The following is a 26039-nucleotide window of genomic DNA, read 5'->3' on the forward strand; positions in this document are numbered from 1 at the left end:
TAATGGTAAAACCGGCAAGGGCGGTAATACTGGAGGAGGCAAATGCTGAGGAGCCGGAACCGGCGGAGGTACCACTGGCAGCTGAGCAGGCTGTAACACCTGAGGTACATTGGCATTTTGCGCATAAGGCGGAGGCAACCTTAATAAATGAGACATTAGGGGATCTTCTTCTATATCTTTCTTATTATCAGAAGGAGAAACAGGCAACACCGGATAGCATTTATCTATCGCCATACGATGTTGTCTTTCTGAAATTTCAGTCACATTATCAACTTCATCATTTTTGAACTGTTGGGCAGCCTGTATAATTGTCATACCCTGTGCTTTCCTATCTCGTCTTGCTTGTTTAATTTCTTTCTGTTTGGCTTCCTTACGCCAAAGGCAGAAAGAGTCAAACATTGCCGGTCGGGCTTTTCTTTTGAACAAAACTGTTTCTAAATTATCTAGCACATCAGGATCGAAGCTACCGTTTTCTGGCCATTTGAGAACACCATCTTTCTTCGTGTATCGAGTCCATGTCTCGTTAAAGGCAATGGTGCCGATACCATGTTTTGAATAGAGCTCATATGTGGGAGTTCCAACCGAAGGAATCGGACAAGAGTCCTCAAGTCGGGAGTCCCTATTACAACCAAGACAACAAATTCTTCCAAACTTAGTCAGACCAGGCATCTCGAGATGTCTCCGGACTGTTCACAACTTCAAAGGAGTAAAACTCAGTTTACGCAGCACAAATGCACTTACCCTCGGCTTTATCTTTTGCAAAACATAAATCTAAGAAGCCTAAGAAAATCAAACAAAGAACCAAATTGTAGGCGCGACCCACGAAAATACTTAACTAAGGACTTCTTCTTCCACGAACAGAGGCCCGTCTATCGTCTCGCCTTACCATACATCATCAAAGGAATGGGCCAAAGCAGGGCGGCAGTCAGGTCAGCGGTCGTCAGTAGCCGTCAGGAAGGAGTAACCGCACTGCAAAAGACCTTCGGACCACTTTCGACATACAGGGGTCGCTTAGTGTGGCTCGCGAACCCTCCGGAAGTTTATTGCGGGGTTCCTCACGACCTTCGAGCAGAACCGGTACCACTGAAGCCGCCCCACATTGGGCGCCAGTTGAAGAACCAGAACCTTTTGGGCATGGCGGCGCAGGGTACGCACTATGTCTCCGGAGTTCACCTGCTTCACTACACAGAGACACGGGACACTCTGTCGGCGTTAGAAGATTTGATTTATTTAGCTGCAGCTAGTACAGTTATCCTAGAAGTACACAAAGTAGGTTCTCAGGAGACTGCCACTTCACTCTGTGGCGCATCAGGTTAAATACTATACAAAAATACAATTATTAACGAAATACACTCCCAGAGCATATAGAAAAGAGCCAATAAGGAAAGTTGGAAAACAAAGCGGAACCAATAGAAAAGGTTTGAAAACAGAAATATCGGATGACTCGAAGATACAGGCTAATACATTACAGATTCATAACTAACTTGCAGGTGGTGAGATACGTTTGTGTGTATTGGAGGACAGTCGTGAAACGAGAGAATACTAGCAGGAGACAGTGAAGGCCAGTCGATAAAATAAGGTCAGGAAAGAATAGAGTGAGCCAACAGATAGTTGAGACGCAGATTAGAAAAGCCAGACAGGGATTAGTGTACTTGGCTAGTTCTAACACCAGCTTGGCAAATAGATGCCGAGGGCGTATTTTGACACCAGGCTACAGAAAAAGCAGAATAGACTTTGTTCGCCGTGCTGCCTGAGTGATGGCAACACAAAATGGCGGCGGGCCACAAAATGGCGGGTCGATTCGATCGCGATCGAAAATCGAAGTTCCTCAGGGCTTGGGCACAAGCGTGGTAAAGCTCAAAATCCGGGATATCAAAGCCTCCCTGCGCTGCGGATCTCGTGAGTATCGCCCATTGTACCCGTGGCCGTCTACCGCCCCAAAATAGGCGCGTAAGTTCAGATCTCAATGTTTTTTAAAAAAACGCCCTGGGTGGTAAGGGAGGTTCAGAAAAAGGTATAAGAACTGCGGCAATATCACCATCTTAATCAGCGAAGCTCTACCCGCCATTGACAGCGGTAGGGCAATCCATCGTGTGATATTAGAGGTAAGACGGCATATGGCGGTTCCGTAATTAAGGCGAATCATTTCTTCTCTATCTCCAGAAATCCGGATCCCTAAATACCTCAGATCCGTATCGCACCATGCCAGCGGATAGTCCAGGGGGAATTTGGCCAACGCCGGTGTCAGGTGGAAAAGTTGCGATTTTTCCCAATTAATATAAACCCCAGAGAGTTTCCCGAAGACTATGAATTCGCGCAACAGAGGGTTCAAGTTACTTTGAGGATCTTGAACATACAGCGTCATATCATCCGCGTATAGCAAGAATAATATTTGTCGCAGTGGACAACAGAGCGCCCTATCGTTATGATGTTGCCAAGGGTTCGATCGCTAAGGCAAATAAGAGGGGGGACAGCGGGCATCCCTGTCTAGTCCCTCTTGTAATGGGGACACTAGCTGAAGTATGACCATTGATAAGCACTCTAGCCGTTGGCTGGTGATATAGTAGCCGTATCCAGGATACAAATCCTGGGGGAAAACCCATGCAATACAAAATGCCAAAGAGATAGTCCCACTCTACCGAGTCGAACGCCTTTGTGGCGTCCAGGAATATCGCAGCCAACAGTAGATCAGGTGACACATTCTGTTCTATTGAAAAGAGTGTACGAAGGTTATGTGAGGTCGCCCTCCCAGGAATAAAGCCCGCCTGGTCTGGCAGTACCAGTTTGTCTATCAGGAGGAGAACTCGGTTCGCTATGAGCTGCGCCAATATTTTGGTGTCGCAGTTCAGGAGCGACAGGGGCCTGTAAGAGGCGCAGTGCATAGGCTCCTTGACGGGTTTCAGAACGGATGTGATCAAGGCTTCTCTCATAGAAGGGGGAAGCGAACTGGTCTCCAAGGACTCCTCGTACACTTCCTGCAATACAGGGGCCATAATGTCTATGTAGGTTTTATAAAACTCCGGAGGGAGGCCGTCAAGGCTTGGCGTTTTGCCAGACTTCTGCTGCATTATGGCTTCCCGTATTTCATCCAACTCAAACGGGGCACACAGGAATTCGCGATGATGGTCTTCCAGCCATCCCAGTGCAACCTCACCTAAAAATGACTCAAGTTCTACAGTGTCTCCTCGTTGTGTGGTGTACAATTTAGTGTAATGATCTACAAAAGCATCCTGTATGTCCACCGTATTCCTATGCATGTCTCCCATCGGGCCTACTATCTCGAGGATATAGTTAGAGCCTTTTGGCTTCCGTATCATGTCTGCTAGCGTCCTCCCCGGGCGTTCCCCCCTCTCCATATCTCTGGGCCTGGCAGTATTTCCCCAAAAACTTGGACTCGCGGTTCACCGTTTCTGCATACTCCGATAGTTTCTCTCGAAACTCAATTGGTGCCTGCCCCCTGTCCCCCTCAGTCATGCGTACCTCCAGCGCCCTTAGCTCCCCTTCCAGTCCTTGAAGTCGCCTCCTAATATCGCGGAGCACTCCAAAACTTTTGGAGATACATATCCCCCTGATCGTAACCTTGAAGGCCTCCCACACAGTTTCTACCGACCTCACTGAGCCCTTATTTCTCTGGAAAAAGCTTCGGATTTCATCCTCCAGTTCAGCATGGAACACCGCATCCAACAAGACCGTGGGTTGTAGTCGCCAGATAGAGCGCTGCTTTCCACTTCCTAGCAAATCAATCAATAGGTGCACTGGCGAGTGATCAGAATATGTGCGGGATAAGTGGCTCACTCCTCCAATAGACGGCCCCAGACCTCTCGATATTACGCAGTAATCAATTCTGGCCCATGACATCGCCCCGACGTAAAATGTGTACCTTCTGTGGACTGTGGGTGTATGTGGCGCCATGAATCTATGAGCCCTCCCTCTTCCAGGATCTCTTGCAGCGTTGCTTGTGAGCGGTTATAATGATGCGGCATTACCCTAGATCTATCAATTCGAGGGTTCAAGGCTACATTAAAATCTCCTCCCCAAATAATGTGTGTGGTATCTACTGCCAATATTTTACCCCATAGGACTGAAAAAAAATCAGGCGCATCAACATTCGGGCCATAGCAGCTGATCAGCGTAATCGTGTCAGTCCCCATCCTTCCCCAGACAATTGCATATCTGCCCTGTGGGTCTACCATCTCCCCCTTTGGCAGAAAAGGCACGTGGCGTTTTATAAGAATAGCAACCCCCCGGGCATAAGAAGAGTATGAGGAAAACAGTCTGTAGGTCGCCCATTTCCCCGCAAATGAGATAGGATGCTGTGGGACAAAATGAGTTTCCTGCAAACACGCTATACTGATGTTATGTCGGTCCAGATATGAGAGTATCTGTCTTCTTTTTCTAGGGTCTCCCATCCCTCTCACATTCCAGGACAGAACCCCTAGATATTTATCCGATGTCATGGTGCCAGCCCTGGTCACAGGTATTACAAGGAGCTAGTCGTAAATCTGTCTTCGTCCCACTATCTACTGTTACATTATATCCAGACCGTCTACTTGTTATCGTCACATTGTATTGTAATATATTCCAAACATCCCTTCCCCCTCCCACTGAAGCATCCCAATCAGGCCAGTATAGTAGTTCCCTCCCCCCCTCCCAGCCCCAATTACTCCTCACCGGCAAGGCTGGTAGTCCCTGCGTAGTAGAGGCAAACAAAGAAATAAAGAACAAAGGGTTCTCCCAAGTGGGGTCCTATCACCAGGTGACTTGCAAGTAGCACTTACTTCCCCAGGGGCGCGAGATGACTCTCCACACCCCGTAGAGGTAGCAAGGGTGTCCGGTGTGGTCCGTGTATGTTCCGCTATGCCAAGTACGCAGTACTGCGTAGGAGTATAGGTTGTAGTGGCAGAAGTATCACATTCAATTTAGTATAAAAATGCAACTTCCGAGTTCCGCATCCGTGCCATGTCTAGTTGCATCAGCGCAACGTGGTCAGTCAATGTCCGATGTAGTGGGCGACCGGGATTCGTCAGCAGAGCGTGTCATTTTGCTGCGTCGTTTCACTTGCTTCAGATATTCCTCAGCTTGTTGTGGCCTAGTGAAAAATGTTTGCTTCTCCTGGTGAGTGATGCGGAGACGGGCTGGGTAGAGCAAGGCATAATCAATTTGTGCCTGTCGTAGCTTCTGTTTTACAGGAAGGAATTTTCGTCTGTCCTCCTGCACCGCAGCAGTGAAGTCCGGATAGATAGTAAAGCTTATCCCTTCATAGTGGAGTTGTTTCTTCTCCCGTGCCATTTTAAGAGCTACATCTCGATCCCGATAGTTGAGGAACAACTACAACACCCAAGATGATATAGACTGCTGAATCAAGAATCCTTTATCGAGTCATGGAAGGTGTAAAGATGTATGGGCCTTTACAGCTGCATCACTTCTACTACTCAGTGCACTTACAGAGGTTGTGTTTCAAGTGAAATGAAGTCCTCTTATAATGCTACTTTCAGGAGATCCTTTTAGGCAGGTAGACTACTCAAAAAAGTCCTTGCTAATCATTCCCCTTAGCCCTCTAGGGCAACAAAGGTAGACAATAGAACTAGATGGATCAGGATGGCAAGTATACGACCCCCTTTCATGTGGTGTGGTCATTGCAAACGTGCAGCAAGGAAGGGTTTTTGCTCATTTTCACTTTCAAGGCCTAGGCAAAAACCTGCTTTAACTCAGTGACAAGAGGGTCTTACCTGAGCTGTAAGCATGTCTCTGTGGTCTGTGGATATCGTCAGTGTAAAACAAGTGGCGTATTAGTCAACGTGCAAGACTTATAGAAGCGGCACATGGATGTTTAGAGCGTGCAAGTAGGATGTTCATTCGGACACCAGAGAGGATCAAGCCACTCCCCCTGTTTGCAACCATGACTGTAGGCACTATTGCATTGTTCTCAAAAGGGAGACACATCAATGTCCTCCATGCACAGCCATCCAGCTATCATCACCGCCGGCTTGCTGGCAGGGCTAGTTTACACAGAGGTCCTCTATGCATGGCCTTTCTAACCAGTGACCTGGGTAGTAATGTATAAGCTGGATTGCCAGCCCTGATTCTCTTGCCAACATTAAAACAGCATTTTTTTCAAACTTTCATGGTAAGTATATTTCATTTCGTGCCATATTGCATTATGAAGTTAGCGGCCTTCTGTATTTAATGTTTAATCTTTCTAGCATGCTAATGTTGTTGGTGCAATACTTCGAGTTAGTTTTGTGGTCATTAGTGGCTCTGTGCAAACCGGTGGTATTCACAGGGTTTGACAGCAGCAGGGGGGGCATCAAGTCCATGTGTAAAGGACTCTCCTCCTTCTTGTGTCCTGCAGAGTTCCCAAATCCTGCTCTTACTTTACTTCCTTCCGTACCTGATACCGCCACCATGCACTATCATCCTCTCCTTCTCTAACCCCTTCCTCCATGTTGTAATTTTCATCCTTCTTCCTCCTAATCACATACCTCTCCCTTCTCCCCAGGATCTTCAGGCTCCGGCTCTTTGATGATGTAAATGTTTTTCTGTTTTCAGCAACTCCCAGAACAAGTGTACTTACACCCGCCCCTCAGCATCTTTGTGGTGGAGAAGAGAGCTTTTGGACGAACAGTCCTTGTCGGTACCACTGTCGTTCCAGACCTAATGAAATTCTCCCCAAAAGAAATGGATGAAGGGACTGATGAGCCGGATAGTGAAGCTAAATGTAAGTTTCGGAACTATTTATGTCAACAATCGGGAAATAGAATCCTCAAGTTGAGATCTTGTATGATACTTGTTGATCTTAGTTGCTTGAAATATTATATATATATATATTCACTGAAAAAACCATAGGTTTCACACATGTTATAGTTAGCGGAAATTTTACTGATAAAAAACCAATGAAATTCCCCCGTTATAGTTAGTGCAGGCAACTATAACTCACGCGACCGCAATCCTCTGCTGATGCTAATACTGTATTTAGACACTTATTTGCCCATGTCTTCTTCCATACATTTTTAGCTATACATATATTACAAATATTTTTTTTTCATAAAGACACATATGTCATCAGCAGAAGATTGCGGTCGCGTGAGTTATAGTTGCCTGCACTAACTATAACGGGGGAATTTCATTGGTTTTTTATCAGTAAAATTTCCGCTAACTATAACATGTGTGAAACCTATGGTTTTTTCAGTGAATTTGCAAGGTTTTTTAAATGCTAATTCCTAACTATAACGTGTGTGAAACCTATGGTTTTTTCAGTGAATTTATACGGTTTTTTAAATGCTAAGTTACTTTACGCCATTCGTGGCGTGCGCGCCCACTTAACGCAGTTCGTAACGTGCGCGCACGGTGCGCTTCGCGCACCGTGCGCGCACAGTGAGCACGCGGTGCGCTTCGCGCACCGCGCACCCACTTTACGCAGTTAGTGCCGTGCACGCACGGTGGGCACGCGGTGCGATGACAAAGCAAGAAAGCACGTCAACAAATCTGTTTCTGCTTTCCTCCGTGACTATGGTATGGGTGCCATTTACCACAACAACTTGCGTTATGACATGCAAGACATTTATAGAGGAGATGGTGTGCACTTCAATGATGAAGGGAACAGAGTCCTTAGACTCTGCATCGGTACTTACTTGTAGGTACCACTAAAAAATCATTTCATAAACACAACGGCTCTTTTTAGAGCCCCCTAATATCTAAACACTTAAATCTGAATTTCATTTTTTTTTTTTTTTTCTACCGTACGCTTACCGTAAGCTTACCGTACGCGTACCCCGTGATTTTTTTTAAAATCAATAAATGTTTTCTTTGTACTTTACAGTCCTTCTTTGACCCCCTCACAAATGTAAGGGGGTCTGTAACTCTCCTCATTGCCCCCTTTTCTTGTTTTCACTCTTTTTTTTCTGAGTGAAACACACAAAATGGCGGCCGCCACTTCCTGGTTTCGGCCGATTCGAATGTTTACTAAGATCTAACAGCCAATCAGAATCGCGCTCGCGACCGTACGCGTACCGTAAGCTTACCGTAAGCGTACGGTAAGCGTACCGTAAGCGGGCTCAGATATATATATTGATTTAAAGGCTATTTTCTCAGAATCTACTGAACAGATTTACACCAAACCTACAAAAGGCACTTCCTTGACCTAGGGACTACCTCTCTGCCAAATTTCTAGTAATTCTGTTCAGCCGTTCGGGCTGTAGCTCGTTCTAAAGGTCCTATGGAAAAATGCATGGGAAAAACGCGTTTTGGGACCCCCCTTTTATCTCAGCCCCCGCTTGACGTATCCCCCCGAGACTTTCAGGGTAGGAGCGGAGCATAGCGCCCCACCTATTTTGAGAAATTCGCGAGGATTCATCGACCGGCGCCAAAGTTATTCAAAATAGAATGTTGCGGATTTCCTATGGAAAAGGGGTCCTAACTATAACTACCTACTGGCGACCGCCAGTAGGTAATATATATATATATATATATATATATATATATATATATATATATATATCCTCCACAAAGGTTCCTTTTTGCCGGTTGTTCTCAGCGCTCTTCGTGGGTGCGGTGCCCCGCGGTTGAACCATACCGCTATTAATTTGCACAACAATTATATATATATATGCATTACTCATAATGTAACAGTCCCCTTACGCCTAGAACCCATTTAATCCTGCAATCACTTGTTGACTCAATCTTTCCCTTTGATATTGTACAGAGTTTTGCTGCCTTCTGGCTAGGTTCAGTTTACACAAACACTGCTTGCATAAATTGCGTAAGTACATATATAATGCTTATTGCGCTGATTAACACCTATTAGTTTAACAATAAACCTCCATTGGCACTCATTTCATTGTGCACCTATCACTTTCAAAGAGATTAGACACAATGGATTTGTCCTTTTGTAGCCGACAATGTCATTTATTGGTGAACTACTGTATGAAGGAGTGTGGCTAACCAAACTATGTGACTTGTGTGGAAGTTGGAAAGTAACAGCATGATGTACAAAGTACAGGGCAATTTTGACAATTCAGGATCATGTGCAGCAGGGAAGGGGCTCTCTTCTAGTTCAATCCAAACATCAGAAGGAACTCATGGGTTTTTACTTATGGAGGAGAAGAACATCTTGAAATGAGGCTCTTTCTGAATTGGCGCACTTAAGTAGTGAGCCTGGATGGGATGTTATTCCATGTCCGAAACGCAATACGTAAGAAAAACCAGATGCCTGGTCTTGCCATTTTGCACTTTTTGATTTTCTGTCTTGTCGTGTTGATCTTGTGAGTTACACTGGTCACCTGCCATCTTTAAGTTTTTCAACCAGGTGGGTCGGAGTGTTTGTACAACTGGCTTAGAGGTGGTGCAGCATGTTTTTGTAGATGACTTGGGATAGTAGTAGTAGTACGCAGTGAACTGTGGGTTCAGGGTGATCTCGACTTAGGGTGTTACTAAGAGTTTAGCAGATGCGATACTCTGTCAAAATGTAACAGATATCCCTCTCTGCCATATGACAAGTGGTGTAGCCTATAACCCACTTGTAAAAAATGGATGGGGAAAGGCTCCAAATAAGGCCCATGATTCTTTAGGAATTTAACGAGTCTGGCATCTGTGTACAGCACATGCTTCATTGGAGCTCTGAGTCCCATGAAAAGATCAGGTGAGTGAGGCATTGCATATCTTCTAAATCGGTGTTTCTGAATTCTTGGTTTTTTTGTACAGGAATGAATCAATATCGGGCAATTATCTTCTCGGTGTGGGTATTGATACAGATGCCAATGTATAAGATGAAGCCTAGGAATGTTATCTTGAAGGTTATTTGGGACAAACTCTTCCTGCTTCTTTTGTCTCAGGATCTGTGATTATTAGGAGCTGGTTGTGATAAGAATGTATTCGGTCTTGATGGATTTCAGTTTAAGGTAGGGGCTTGACATCCGGGATTAGGGCAGGTGTGGCAGGACTTGAGTGGGCAGATATCTGAGGATGGGTCATGAGTCCATGTTTTTTCTTGAGAACTCCTTTACGTTCCATGTAGAGTTTTAAGATCACCGGTGAAAGGATGGAGGCCTGGAGTCTCTGAAATTTACTGCACATTGCTCAGGTCTGGATCCTCTTATATGGAATAGAAGAATGAACAAATGTAAAACAGAGTCAACAGGTCTAATACAGGTAGACATGATGTGCAGAAGGGTAGATGGGTAATGCTTTGAAGACTTCCAAGAGCCCAAGCAGAACATAAACGCAGCGTTTTTCACTGTCTTGCTACAAGAATGGTGTTTGGGACCACTTAGTTGTGTTTTCAGTGCCTTGTATAAAGCTTAAATATCATTCAAGAAGAGAGTTTCCATTATTCAGTTCTGTAATTGAATGGGGATTGGTTTCTTGATGGTGATTGTTTAGAAAAGGAATTTGCCCAATGGATCAGAAGTTGATTAAGGGTACAAGGGTCAGGACTGGCGTATTTCTATATTGAGATAATCATTGCTTAGTCCTTTATTACACCCACTGGAATTACTGCTGCCCTTGGTATAGTCAACTCCAAGGGATTACCCATGCCTGGCTGTTTTCTAAACACCTCATAATAGGCCTTTTAGTGTTCACTTTGAGAAATATGCACCTCTATGTTCACGTAGAGTGCGGCCAAATCATGAACGTTTGTTAATCACTCAGCCAAGCATTGCCAAATTCTTAGGTCTAAATCTGGCTTAGTGCTAAAAGTCTTGGTTTCTGAAAAGCATCCTCTTTTCCTGATAACCCAACACAGGCTCATCAGAAGGATCTTCATATTGATGGATTCCTCTGCAGGTTGATGTGTTTCCATGTTCCACACTATTGTCTGGAGGCTACTTCACTGCCTTTACACTCTCTAAAATGTCGTTAGAAGGGAGAATCTAGAATTGGCGCTAGTGGTTGACATTAGTGTGCCATAATGCTCTGTATCATAACAGACCCACTTATTCACTGTTGTAGTTAGAACAGCTTTAGCTCTTTCCCCAGAGCATTGTTTTAAAAATAAATGCATAATACAATAGAGAAACTGGCTTGTTTTTATCAAGCTCCATCTATTTATCTGTTTCGGCCCATCACAGCATATAGCGCGGGGCAACAGATCAGCCCACTTTACCAATTTGCCCCCTTCACTTTGAGTGTCTGCACAAATCCTATGCACATTTCTGGTTCAATGATAAACTTATTGCCAAGTGTGCTTTTTGATTTTAGCTATTTTTATATATTAACTTTAAATTGCCGTACCTAGATAGTTGGCTGCTTATTTGCTGCCTCCTTAGAAAATGTTTAGGTGACATTGTAACACTGTAGCAGTCTGTGAATCGAGGGCTTGGTTAGCTGGTGATTTATTCTTGTCTCCTTTATAGCTAATAAGAAAATGCAAGGCACAGCTGAAAGTCAGTATATTAAAGCACTATTAAAAAAATCACATCAGTAATTTTATTTTAATTTAAAAAAATGTTTAGATGGCTATGTTCTCTTTTTTTCCCCTTCTTTTTGTGGCACATTGTTGCAACAACAACAAAATTAACCCTCACAGTCCGTCAGACCTAATGACTTTGCTAATGCTTGTTTTGTTGGCTGATAACTTACCTCTTCAACTACAACTTGCTTTCTTTGAAGTTTTCTGTTGGCTTGACTTTATGGAATGTGAGGCACTCCTTCAAATTCATGCAGCCCCTGTTCATGCAGGATGGTTGATTCAGATGAGCACGATGACGCTTTTCTGTGAATTCTGAGGACTGCCGGTCAGATGTACGACCATATTTTGCGGTCCCAAACGGAAAATCGGTCCGTTTGTGACCGCAAAATTGGTTTACCCCATGTAAAACCCTATTTTGCGAGTCGGTAACCTTTTACCGACTCGCAAAATAGGGTTTGCAACTCGCTATTAGGAAGGGGCGTGCCAAGGGCATCCCTTCCTAATAGCGACTCAAACTGTAATGTTAGATTGTTTTGCGACCGCAATTGCGGTCGCAAAACACTTGCAGTTTACCACCTACTTCAAGTAGGTGGCAAGCCACTCGCAAATGGGAAGGTATCCCCAGGGGACTCCTTCCTCTTTGTGAGTTTGTGTGAAAATATTTTTAAAAGCAGGCAGTGGTCCCACGGACAATTGCCTACTCTTAAAAAATAAAACAGAAACGTTTCATTTTTCACTTTTAAACGCATCCCGTTTTCCTTTAAGGAAAACGGGCTGCATTAAAAAAAAACCTGCTTGATTTAAAAAGCAGTCACAGACATGGTGGTCTGCTGACCCCAGCAGGCCACCATCCCTGAGAGTGCTATCCATTCCTAGTGGGGTCGCAAATAGCACCTGCCTCATGAATATTAATGAGGTAGGCAATTCTTTTTTTTTTTTTATTGAAAAAAGGTGACATCACAATACATCCAAAACATATATAATAAGGATCATGTAGCAAATTGCTACTATGCATGAATGGTCATAATCATAAATTTTCCCACAAATCCAACAAAACTAAAACATAAAACATAATTATAAAATCAAGACAAAAATAAATAAATAAATAAACCCTCGCATCCTTCCTGAGCGTTAATTACGTTGTGTTGGAATAATAGAGCTACTCCCATCCATTCACTCATATCAACCAACCGGACCTCGCACTACTCCCCCGTGCGACTTCTAGTTCATATTACTCTGCTCAGTTTCAGCTGCCCTTTTCAGAAGAAATAGTTGCAGGGGGTCCCAAATGTCCTTTGGTCTCGAGATTGTTGGTAATTCTTCTGCGTACACTTCCATGGTATCTTTGGAACAGACCAAGTCTTCTATCCAGTGTTCCACTTTCGGGGTACATCTCCCACCCCACGTAATTGCCACTCTCCGCTTCGCCATGAGTAAGGCCAATCGTACAAATCTACCACACACTCCCCTGACGTGGGGTACACAGCACAAGAGACACACAAGCGGAGTGCACTGTAGCTCCACAGCTGCCATGGTCTTTGTCTCTCACCACAGACTCCCAGAACTCAGTCACCCTCCTACATCCCCAAGCCAGATGCAGAAAATCAGCGCCCTCCTGCCCGCACAGTGTACAGCAGTCAGACTCGCGCAATCCAAATCTGTGCAACTGTGCGGGGGTTTAATACACCTGATGTATATATTTAAAATGTATGATACGCAAGTTTCCGTTCATGATAAGCGTACCTGTTAACCCGCACACATACTTCCAATATTTCTCCGATATCTGATCAGATAAACAGTCATTCCATCTCTCCCAACTTCTGTCTGGCTTACTTATGCATTCTTCCTTGATCAACCTATACAGCCAAGATATCAGTTTTTTATTAGTAGGCGTGGTAAGCACGAACTGTAGAGACAGCAATGTGGGAGGTTCCAGAGGGTAAGTAACGTAGTGAGCCCTGACCGCATGCCTCAATCTGTGCATCGCGAATCTAAACAACAACGGGTTACTGATGTATTGCAGGGCTTTCGGTGTGATAAACGACCCTTCTGGGTATATATCCTGCATCAGTTGAAAGCCTGCCTCTTTAAGCAACCGCATCAATGGCGCTTCATGAGTCACCGACAGCGCAGCATGATGTTCTATGCACATGGCTGGTGCGTACAACGGCAGTTTGCGCGCCAGACGCCCTATCTCCTGCCAGGCAGCTATGGTCGTGTCCACTGCATTTATCTCCGTTCTCAGAGTTCCACGTGCCCTGTATGTGTTCATGCTGTGTAGTGGCACCGGGAATACGTCCCCCTCCTCTACCACGACATGTGGAGTAAACGCATGCGGTCTCATCCAATAAAACGCATATTGAGCTTGCGCACTCAAATAATAGACATAAAAGTCCGACGCCCCAAACCCTCCTTTATCATAATCACTTGTGAAAACCGACCATTTTACTCGGGCATTTTTGTCGTAACAGGGTCCCTCGGAGAGTGCTAAAAAATCCCTTCGACAGTACAATCGGGATGTTAGTAAACAAGTACAGAAACCGCGGCAAGATTACCATCTTAATTAGCGCAATACGATCCACCAAAGAGAGCGGCAAAGATAACCACACCTCCACCTGTTGCTCCAGTTTGGCATATGCTCTCCCATAGTTCTCACGTATCACTGTATTCGGGTCTCTGTGGATCCAGATTCCGAGATATTTTATTGGGTCCACAGACCAAACCATCGGAAAATCCATGTCCAGCTGATCAGTGGACTCCGTCAGAGGAATAATAATGGACTTATCCCAATTGACTGAAAGGCCGGACAAACGTCCAAACCTCACATACTCCCGCAGCAGCTGCGCCAGGTACCAGGAACAAAAAGCACCATATCGTCTGCATATAGCGAGATGGTGACTGGGCGATGGTTAAAATGTAGTGCCGTTTCCCCATGTCTCTGCCTAATAACACACGCTGGTGGTTCCAATATAATCGCAAAAAGCAGCGGAGACAGCGGGCAACCCTGACGAGTGCCCCTCTTTATATCAAACGGATCGGACGTCAAACCGCCAACAAAAACCCTGGCTGATGGGTCCGCATATAGCACCCTTATCCTTTGTATAAATATAGGTGGGAATCCCATACGATGTAGGATAAAAAACATATACTTCCACTCGACCGAATTGAATGCCTCCAGCAGTACGGCTGTGGCCGACATGACTGGCTCTAATATATGAAGCATAGAAAATATAGTCTGAAGACTGTGGGATGTGGATCTGTCAGGTATAAAACCCGACTGGTCAGGCAACACCAGGCACGACATCAGTGGTTGCAATTTAACCGCCAAAATCTTGGCAAGGATCTTGGCATCTATGTTAATCAGTGACTGGGGGCGATAAGAGTCACATTTATCTGGGGGTTTGTCCTTCTTAAGCAGAGTTATGATCAGTGCCTGCCGCAGCGATGCCGGTAATTTCCCCAACTCGTGCGCCTCAGCATACACTTCTAGCAGATACGGAGCAATCAAATCAGCATATGCTTTATAAAATTAAACCGTGAGGCCATCTGGCCCTGGCGCCTTCCCGTTGGGAAGGGCTAGTATGGCAGCCTTAATATCCTCAATGTCCACAGGCAAGTTTAAGTATTCTCTATGGACATCTGAGAGCCAAGCACACGCCACGTCCTCCAGGTATCCCTCAAGCTCTGCCGTTGTCGCTTTCCCTTTGGATGTATATAGATCAGCCTAAAAGTCATGGAATTGCTCAGTAATGGCGAGCGGGTGATAGTGCTCCGTCCCATGTGGGCCCGTGATCCTATCTATATGAGGTTGCTCCATACGATCCCTAATCTTGCCTGCCAGTTTACGCCCCGGTCTCCCTCCCTCTCCGTATCATCGCGCCGTGTGTCTAAATGAAAGGTATCGTATTTCAGTTTCAGCTAGAGTATCATGTTCCAAGAGCAACTCGTGTATGCGGGCCAGGGTATGAGCCGACAGAGCCATTGCGTAGCTACGCTCCAATTCCTGTAACTTGGTCTCAGCTTTTTTAAGTTGCGCTCTAATATCTTTCAAGATGCCTGCCGCAGTACCGATACATACCCCCCTGATTGTTGCTTTAACGGCCTCCCACAACGTGGAAGCCTCATCCACCGAACCCTTATTGAGAAAAAAATATTGTTCAATGGCTTCCCGCACCGTTGCTGCATACACCGGATCGAGTAATGCCTCCGAGCGCAGCCTCCACTTAAATGGGCAGTGTATGGCCATCGGGATCTTTATTTCTAACTGTGTCGGATTTTGAGCTGATAACGTACGCAGTAAGTTTACAACTTCCAGTACCCATTCTATCGCATCCCCACCCAGTAGCCAATAGTCCAGTCGTGACCAGCTGTTCTCACCCTCCACACATCACTCAGTCCAAATTCCACCATAGCACTCTTAACACATTGGGCTACTTTGGGGGTTCTGTGTGGCAGCAGATTGGATTTGTCTAATTCAGAATTCAAGTAGGTGTTCAGGTCCCCTCCCCATAGAATATCAGCTTCCGGCCAGACCCTCAGTTTAGCATACATCCGCACAAAACACCCCGGATCATCTGTAATAAGCCCATACATGCTAACTATAGTTACCAACGAACCTCCCAATTTCCCCTGCACCATTGCGCATCGCTCCTCCTCATCAACATATGTCCGAGCAGGTATAAATGCTACACCCCGTTTAATCAGAATGATCGTGCCTCTGGCATATGATGAAAACGATTCCGCCCATCTTCCAGCAATACCCCTCTCTGTATGCCTAGTCAAATGTGTTTCTTGCAACAAAGCTATATGTATGTCATGACAAGTCAAATAGGCTAAAACCTGTCGTACTATTTTGGGAGAATTGAGGCCCCTCACATTCCAAGTCAACAAACGATATTGTTCACCCATATCGGAACCACAGGACGTCTGACCAACCAAGTAATAACGCGACCAACAGCAGAAGGGCAATGCCAACGCTGCACACAGCCCGCTCGCCATACTGTTCAGCTCTCACTCCAACCGACATTAGTGCAATAATCACAAAAATAAAATACACCACATACCCTCCTCTCTCCACCCCCGCCCACTCCAACCTCCCAATTAAGTCGAGCCCCACTCCTACCCCCCACCCTCACATCTACTCCATCTTCCATACAACTCAACAAATGGGGAACTCCCACTAGAGGAGAGGAACGGCAGCGAACACTCACTCCGTGGTGAGATTTTGCCAGATTTTAACTGTGTGGCACACCTGTGCGCTTTCAACCGTGAATGCGGTCAGCATCTAACCCGCTGACCCAGCACAAAGTAACATAACTACATGCAAACATATGACCCATGTATAGGGGAGGCCATCCCCCATCTGCAACTGGTAACACATGCAAGATCAGATCAGCAATCTGCCGCAACTCTGCTATAAATCCACCCACTTCCATCAAAATGAACACAATGTCTCCAACACTAATCTGTGTCTTCTAAATTGGGTGAAGTAGATGGGCTCCCTGTCCCACCCTGTTGGAGCTTGGATTTACAAATATGTTTCGAACTTTTAGGGCTGACTTCTAGTCTGTAAAAAAATGCGCCTGTCCCTCGTGATATATTTTCAGTTTGGCAGGGTACAACATTGCATACGGTACAGAGGCCGTCTGCAGCAGTTTCTTCACCGGCACAAATTCTCTCCGCGCTGCCTGCACCGCTGGGGTGTAGTCAGGGAAAAAGGACAGATTGTCACCCTTATAGTTAATGGGGGCCTTGGCCCTAGCCTCCCTCAGAATGGTGTCCCTGTCGGCATAGTTCAATAGGCACGCAATAATCGGGCTTGGTGGCGCCCCTGGTTTAGGCCTGCGGCCCCCTGAGCGGTGCACCCTCTCAGCGATCATTACTGTGGATAACACTGCACCAAACAGTTCGCGCAACAGGCCATCAATGAATGTCTCCATTTTGGATATGGCGGTGGATTCAGGCAGGTTGTTGTGCCTAGACCGCGCTTCCAAATCCTCATTCTTTGCCCTTACGACCTCTAGAACCTTCTCCATTTGTAGAATTTGGGACCGGGACTCCGCCTGCGAGTCCTGCGTATCCGATAGTCTATTTTTCAGGACATCCAGTCTATGTTCATGCTTGTCCACCTTCTTCTTCACCACATCGAGTCCAGTCGCCAGCGTGTCTATTTTACTCTCTATTGACTTCATTCCAGTGCGTAGTTCTAACAGGATGGTCCTGGTGTCGTCCTCCGAGTCTTCCACCATCCCTGAAGCACCCTGCGTCCCAGGCTGATCTCTCATGGCTTCGGTAGCACGTGTGTTGCGTTTATTTTCAAACTGCAGCTTCGGCTGTTTGGGGTCAGATTTTCCCATAATGGTGGCAATGTGTGAGCAGGGCGCTATGCGCCATTCCAGCCGTGTCTCTCCACGCAATCACAGTTCCAGGACTCCGTTCCGCCGTGTCCGAAGGCCGGCCCTACAGCAGTTCAGCAGCCCCACAGCGCCCCACAGTAAGCTGGTATATATGGTAACCCGCAGAGTCACGCACCACGGGCAATCTCAAAGGGGCAGCTTGGTCAGGAACACAGCCTTCAGTCGCGCCTGTAATCGCCACTACCCAGGCCGCGGCCAGACAGGACTCCGGTATCATCCCCACACAGGATAAGTCTATGCTGACATTGAGCCATACCCAGCAGTGTCACAGCGATGTCCGCTATCCTCCGCTACAGCTCCCCACTGTTGTCCAGTAGGATTACGGCTGCCCTGTTATTTACTATGCCTGCCGCCAATTACACAGATCATGCCACCCAGTATGCTCCTAGGCCACGCCAGGACCCTCACGCGCTCTCAGGGTGCGGACACGACCCTCCTCCCACAGCCCAGAAGCGCCAGCAGTGTCCAGCACACTAAGGAGTGCTTCTTGTTCTTAAAAACTTAGGTTTTTCCTGGGGAGTTAGGTGGTTCTCCCCACCTTTTAGCACCGTCAAACAATAGGTCATATCCTAAAATTTTGTGTGATTATTCTATGTGGCGCCCTGATACCTAACCACAATACCACTGTTTGGAGAACTTTAACAGTGTCCCGCACACCCCAGCCCGCAAAAGCAGACTAGGTCACGCACCAATGCACATAAACCAGCACCTCCACGCCACAGAGCGTCGAGCCTGTACAGCTGCCCCCTCGCAAGTAGTGGCGGCACCGCCTGTCTGCACACCGTATAGTCGGCCCGCCCTGGCCCTCCTAGACGCCACAGCACACCAATTCAGGGGCATCCAAACAAGGCCATGCAGCCCAACCAGTACCCGGTACAGCATGCGGCTCCCGCTCCACTTACCACGCCACCTCCGGGTCACCAGGCACACCGAGCTCCATCTGGGCTAGGTCCGTAGGCAATTCACACAGTTCTCCTCCCATCTCACCGCGGCAGCCGCAGGTCCCCGGGGCTCTCCCAACTCCAGCCGCGGCTCCCGTCACGCCGGATGCAGCCTTATCGTAGTTGTCGTCCACAGTCGGCTAAACGCTGTCCCGTGCAGCGAAGTGAATCACCTCAAAGGAAACGGCGCATCTATGGTATGCACCATGCCACTGTCTCCGCACAGGTTCACTCTCCGGCTGCGGGGCCGCGGGCGGGCGCCATTTTCTCTATTGCCGGCCCGAAGAGACGAGCGCCAATTGAAGCAGTTCTACAGCAGCTACGGGCTCGAAAACTTCCCCGATCCTGCCCAGAGGGAAGGGTCACCGCCACATGAAGTTTTGGCAGCACAGGCGTCGTTAATGCATGGTATTCGCCGGATAGATGGATCTGGCGTACAGAGCTCCCTCAAAGGCAGCCATTTTGCCTTGTGCCGTAGCCACGCCCCCATTAATGAGGTAGGCAATTTGCGACCCCATTAGGAATTGCTAATAGTGTCTGAGACACTGTTGTAAAATACATTTTGCGATTCGCAAATTGCGAGCCGCAAAGCGACGCAATTTGCAACTTGCAAATTGCAAGGTTTGTACTTCTGCCCCTTCATGTGTTATAATGTGTGTGCAATACACTAAAGCCAAGGCAGATAGTACAGATGACCACCGTTGGACACAAAAAGAGGAGCTTGGGGTTGTTGCATTTATTTTAATGCCTCTTTGTCAGTAAGTGCAATTGCTGAGTTGATAGCCCCTTTACTGCCTTTTCATTTCTTAGCTGTTCTCCTGTTTTCCTAAATGTAAAACTGTGGAACTTGAAAACTAAGGGCCAGGGTTAGAGTTTGATATACAGTCACTCTCTCAAAAATGTGACGGAAATCCCATTAGCCATATTACAAATTCCATAGAATATAATGCACTTATAATTAGGTGGAGGGTGTTGAGGGGTGACAATTGGGGTTCGATTTATTATTGAGCTGATCCAGCCTTAATATGTTTTCTGATGGTTTTTATAGAATGATCCTGGCCCATAATCTTTATCTAAGGTGAGGCACCTGATACTGTTTGATGCCAAAATCCCTTTGACATATTTTCAGCTGTGGGGTTTGAAAGATAAGTTACCTACCCTTAACCCTAACCTAAAGAAAGGCATATTGAGGAACTGGACCGAATGTTCTCCAGAACTCTGGGGTAACATGTGCCTCAACATATGTAACTGCAATGTTTGCACGATTATCTCTGTGATTTGTGGCATAGTCAGCACATTTGCAATTATAAACACTATGAACTTATGGAACAGGGTGGTCAATCTGCTGTAATTCCTGCCAGTAGATAAACAATAAGAGGCCATAACGTTGTTGGAGGAGGGAATGTCTGGTCTCCACGCAGTATATCTATGCCTCTCTGGATGTTGCTGGCCCGTCCACCAGTAGTTTGAGGGCGAAAGTGACACTATGCACGGCTTTGTATGTGTACTTTTTGACATTTGGTGCTTAGGGGCATTTTAAGCATGCTTTTTGGCTATAGGGACGAATTTCTGTAGGAGTTCAAAGCAGAAATAGGTGCAGCTAGGCAATGTGGGGTGAATCACTATAGATGGAATTTTGCCTTATATTATTCACAAAAAGCTGGATGTGGCACATACAAGTAGTGCTTTAAAAGATGATCATAGCCTAACTCTCAGTTCAGAAAGCAAACCAACCTTTTTGACTGAACATAGAGAAGTATAGCTTCTTCCAAAGATACCCAGCACAGACTTCAACATATGTCCTTACTTTTTTTCCATCAAAGGCATCTGAGCAGATAGGGTGGGCTGGGTTTCAAAAGCCCAGATGGTGCTGGATACAGTGCAGGAGAGGTAACCTTGTCCCTTACTCTTCTGTACCATCAACTTGCAACTTCTCTCCCTCCTCCCTCCACAAGGAAGTTACTTAGTTTCTTCGTAAATGCACATAGAGCACAATCCCTCTTATGCAGTCAGTTCAACCGTGTACTTTCTGCTTTCAAAGAAGGATCACATTTTGAACTGCTTAGCACAGTTTAATTCTTTGGTGGGTTGGCCTCGCCATGATGTTATTAGGGCTTACCTAAGAAGCAAAAATAAGCGTAATACAGATAAACAACATGTTAACAAGACAGTAGATTCTCAAGTGGGTGTTTCATACTCCCATGCCATTCCTATGGAGGCTTAGTGACTATGGGGCATATGTATGAAAGTCTGTGTTTGTGATTCTCAATTGTGAATTTAGCAAATCGCATTTTGAGAATCGTAAACCGCGATGTAAATAAAAAATCGCTAATAAATTGCGATTCTCAAAAATTCGCAGAATTACACTGCGACCCCGCAATTAGCGATTCCTTATTTGCGAATTCGCAAATAAAGAATCGCAAAAATAGGGAATCTGCAATTCAGGTGCAGCTTGATGACATCACATCCAGGAAGTGGGACTGCCTGAGGTTGAGTCAGAGGCTGTGAGGAGAGGTTGTGAGGCGAGGCAGAGAACTGAGCACTGCATTTTCAAACATTTCCAATGGATCCCAGAAGAAAGAGAAGGACAAGGAGGAGGCTGGGTGAAAGAGAAAGCAGAAGTTCAACGAGAGGGAGCAGGAGATGCTGATAGAGGAGATGGTACACAGCCATGAATTATTATTCAGGAAAAAAATCACTCCGTGTCCCAGAGTCCAGAAAGAGGAAAATATGCTGGACATCCAGGCAAAGGTAAATGCCATTGGTGTGACCCAGCGCTCTGTGGAGGACCTGGGAAAGAGATGGTACGACATGCGCTCCAGGCCCAAGGAGAAGATGGCAACCAGGCTGGCAGAGGCTAAGAAGACTGGTGGGGGAATACCAACTGCAACAGAGTCAACACCCCTCGAGGAGTTAGTGGAGTCCACCCTTCAGCCCGAGTGCATCAGTGATGTGGCTGACATTGACAGCTCCGAACCTGCAATCACCAGCCAAGGTAAGATGCATGCCAAATCCAGCCTCACACATCACCATCCCAGTCACACACTCAGGAATGCACCAACTACAGAGTACATAAGCTTCTCCAGTACACTTTTTCAAGCACACCCAGCAATGCATCATGGGAGATGTAGTCAGATGCATCATACAGTGGGGCAATGAGAAATAGCAATTTGGAAGCAGTATGAGAAATTCAGTAAAGGCCAAACGCACTAGACAGCAGTTAGCTATCAAAAAATAAGAAAACTTTATTCATTGAGAAATGCGGATCATGACACAAAATCAAAATGTGCCTTTTCCTTCACAGCAGCACCTGAAACACAGGATGTATGTATGTATGTATAATTATTTATAGAGCGCACTGTAACCCTACGGGCATCCTGGCGCTATAGACATAATGAAGGGAAGGAACAGAATGGGGGGAGCAAGGAGAAAGTTAGACTCTGGGGAAAAGCCAGGTCTTGAGCCGTCCACGGAAAAGAATCAGATCCTGAACCTGTCGTAGCTCCGAGGGGAGACCATTCCAGAGTCGAGCAGCCGCGGAGCTAAAAGCTCTGCCTCCCAAAGTAGCTCTCTTTGTCTTGGGAATCAAGGCCTGCCTAGCTGAAGAAGAGCGCAAAGTGCGCGAGGGGACATACCATCCAAAACGACTTTGCAGTGGTATAGGGCCAAGGCCATGAAGAGCTTTAAATGCTACACACAGGGATTTAAACATAATCCTCTGTTGCACAGGCAGCCAGTGAAGCTCAGCCAGAGCCTTGGTGCTGGATGAGTAGCGCGGTCTTTGAAGGGCTAGTTTTGCGGCAGCTGCCTGGATGCGTTGAAGCCTCCGGATCAGATAAGCCGGGGAAGCAAGCAACAAGGCGTTACAATAGTCCAGACGACTAAGAATGGTGCAACGAACTACTGTGCCTCGCACATGGGGGGGCAGAAGAGGTAGGATCCTGCGGAGGCCTCTCATAATCATATAACAGTTTGAGACCACCTTGTTAACATGTGACTCGAGACTTAGCTTCTCATCGAAACAGACCCCCAGATTACGTACAGTCTTTACAGGAACCAGGGGGGTGTCCAAAGGAAGAGGCCAAAAATTGAGAGGCAGGGGTGGCGATACCCTGCCCACTGAACAATGTAAGATCTCGGTTTTGGCACCATTAAATTGCAGATCATTGTTTTTCAGCCAGGTCGTCATTTCCAGCATACAATTATGGAAGGTGGGTAGAGAATCCACCTGATCACCTTCCAGGGAAATGATTAGTTGTGTGTCGTCGGCATAATTAACAGCCGTAATGTTGCAAGATTTAATGATTTGTACCAAAGGTCGCATGTAAACATTAAACAGTATCGGGCTGATAGAGGAACCCTGTGGGACACCCTGTTTGTTAGGCGAAAAGTCTGACTGATATGGAGGCAGAAAGACCGCCTGCCGTCTGTCCGACAGATAGGAACATAGCCATTTTAGGGCCGAGCCAGTGATCCCCACCTCTTCGAGCCGATGTAAGAGAATATTATGGCTAACAGTATCGAATGCAGCGGATAAGTCAAGTAATATCAACGTTGCAGACTGTCCCTTACCCGCTCGCATTCGCAGGTCATCCAGGGCAGTGATCAAGGCAGTCTCGGTGCCATGCCCCGGACGGAAACCAAATTGATTCTCCTCCAGAATACCTTTACTCTCTAAAAACCCAGATAGCTCCTGGCTAACGAGGCGTTCCGCTATCTTGGCTGGAAAAGGCAGCAAAGAGATAGGGCGATAGTTCCCATAGCAGGTGGGATCCAGCGATGGTTTTTTCAAAAGGGGGGAAACCAACGCATCCTTCCAGCCGGCCGGGACCTCACCACTAGTTAGTGACTGATTGGTAATCAAGTGGAGGTGCGGAAAAGTTTCTGGTCCCAATTCCTTCCAGAATTTATGCGGAATAGGGTCAAGAGGAGACCCCGAGCAGACTTTCTTGGCCACATTGGAAAATTCCTCCCAAGAAGGGCACGTCCAATGATCCAACCGAGGCCCTGCTGCTACCTCCACGTTTAGACTGAGAATTGAGTGGTTCAGTGGCTCCACTGTTAGTAAGTCTACATCAGCTTTACAGCTAGAAATAGGATCATACTGCAGGCCCTCAAGAATCCCCCTGATTTTATTGTGAAAAAAGGCCGCCAGCCCATCACACAAATCTTGCGAGGGAGAAATCTTATTGGCCAGACATTCTGGATTATTAAAACCTCTCAGAATGTTGAAGACACACTTAGCACTATTCGGGGAGTTTTGAATGAGGTCAGCAAAGTATAACGCTTTAGCAGATACAATAGCGCACTTATATCTGCCCAGCAGGTTCCGCCAAATAATCCTATCACTGGTTAGGTAGTGACAACGCCATTGCCTCTCTGCATGTTTGCACTGAATTTTAAAAGCCCTGAGTTCCTCTGAAAACCAAGGGGCCGAAGGGGTACCTCTTTTCCTAAGTTGTTTCATTGGGGCGATCTGATTAACCGTATTCTTAATGTAACTGCAGAGCTCCTTGAAGTTAGTGTCAACCAACTGCCCTGGAACAGGGAGAGGAGCCGCATTAAACAGAGAGGTACCGTACGCTCTCCTTCGTAGGGCTTTCCAATCCCTGCTCAGAACACTGTCACCACCTTTAAACAGAGGGGGTCTACCTTTGGAAATTGCCGGGATTCTAAATCTGATCAAGTGATGATCAGACCAGTCCATAGGGAGGATGTTGTCGAGAGTCGCTACATTCTCGTCCGCAAATATAAGATCAAGGGCATGTCCTGCCGAGTGTGTTGCCTCCAACACATGTTGTACTAGATTGAGATTGGCGCAGGATTGAACAATATTGTTATATGCCGTTTTCATCGTAGCGTTAGGCCAAAGATTAAAATCTCCCAAGATCAGCAGACTGTGATGAGTGAGTGCCAGATTGCCAATCACCTCCAGAAATTGCTGCTGTGTCTGTTCGCTCACAGTCCCCGGGGGTCTATAACAAAGTATTCCGGTCAGGACATTGCCGGACTTGTCCTTCAGCGAGAAGCCCAAGGTTTCACACTGCGAGATCTCGTCAATGTCCAGAGGAACAAAATCCCAGATTTCTTTGAAGATAATGCCGGTACCACCACCCCTGCCATTAGATCTGGGTTTGTGGAAGGCTTTGAACCCAGTGGGGCAGGCAGCGCCAAGTTCCCCATCAAGACCAGGCGACAGCCAAGTTTCCGTCATAAACAAAACATCGCAGCTATGCTCATCGATAAGCAGCTGAATTTCTGTTGAATGCTTGGGGAGAGACCTAACGTTTAAAAGTCCACATTTCAGTCCCTCTTCTTTGTCGGGGCAACCAGGAATCCCTGGTTCTTGTCCCATTGACATCGCTTCCGGAATCAGAGCACAGTTATTCAGTTGGAGTAACTGTAACCGGGTGTAGCAGAGTCGCCTATTAGGAGGCCTCACACAAGGTGGGGACTTGTTGGCAGCATAGTATGGCACAGCCGGCACATCCGAGGCGCGGACGGGCGCAGACGGGTTTGCCTTTGGTGCGCCTTCGGCGCGCCGCCGGCGCGTCCGCTGCGCGGTCGCTTAATGATGATGTTTAAGTAGGCGTCAGGCACAAAAGACTGGAGCGCTAACCGCCTAGCGAAACACGCGCTAGTTCCGGTCAAGCAAGTGATTAGGTTACCAGGAATAGCTTTTGTGCAAAAGAGCAAAGAACAGCAGCAAGTATATTTTAAAAAGTGTGAGTCAATTTTAAAATCAGTCAGCGGTAAAAACACACAATTCCCAATTCGATACTCCACACCCCCAAAGCGTCACTCCCTTCAAGTCAATTAGGGAGCGGTCGCTTAATGATGACGTTTAAGTAGGCGTCAGGCACAAAAGACTGGAGCGCTAACCGCCTAGCGAAAAACGCGCTAGTTCCGGTCAGGCAAGTGATTAGGTTACCAGGAATAGCTTTTGTGCAAAAGAGCAAAGAACAGCAGCAAGTATATTTTAAAAAGTGTGAGTCAATTTTAAAATCAGGCAGCGGTAAAAACACACAATTCCCAATTCGATACTCCACACCCCCAAAGCGTCACTCCCTTCAAGTCAATTAGGGAGCGGTCGCTTAATGATGACGTTTAAGTAGGCGTCAGGCACAAAAGACTGGAGCGCTAACCGCCTAGCGAAAAACGCGCTAGTTCCGGTCAAGCAAGTGATTAGGTTACCAGGAATAGCTTTTGTGCAAAAGAGCAAAGAACAGCAGCAAATATATTTTAAAAAGTGTGAGTCAATTTTAAAATCAGGCA

The 26039-nt window shown here is 46.5% G+C and overlaps 1 protein-coding gene and 1 long non-coding RNA gene across 2 annotated transcripts in view; one reads left to right on the top strand and one right to left on the bottom strand.

Moving 5' to 3' along the window:
• LOC146812054 (fer-1-like protein 4) overlaps nucleotides 1-26039 on the top strand; it is a 1053957-nt gene that overhangs the window by 733170 nt on the left and 294748 nt on the right. The window contains exon 29 of the mRNA XM_085619061.1: nucleotides 6550-6718. Within this exon, the coding sequence (XP_085475187.1) occupies nucleotides 6550-6718 (169 nt within the window). The remainder of the gene's footprint in view (nucleotides 1-6549; nucleotides 6719-26039) is intronic.
• The window catches only part of LOC146812055 (uncharacterized), a 149574-nt gene that overhangs the window by 79898 nt on the left and 43637 nt on the right, over nucleotides 1-26039 (bottom strand). The window lies entirely within an intron of this gene.

This window comes from Triturus cristatus, chromosome 7 (genome assembly GCF_964204655.1).
Source record: "Triturus cristatus chromosome 7, aTriCri1.1, whole genome shotgun sequence".
In the NCBI taxonomy this organism is placed as follows: domain Eukaryota; kingdom Metazoa; phylum Chordata; class Amphibia; order Caudata; family Salamandridae; genus Triturus; species Triturus cristatus.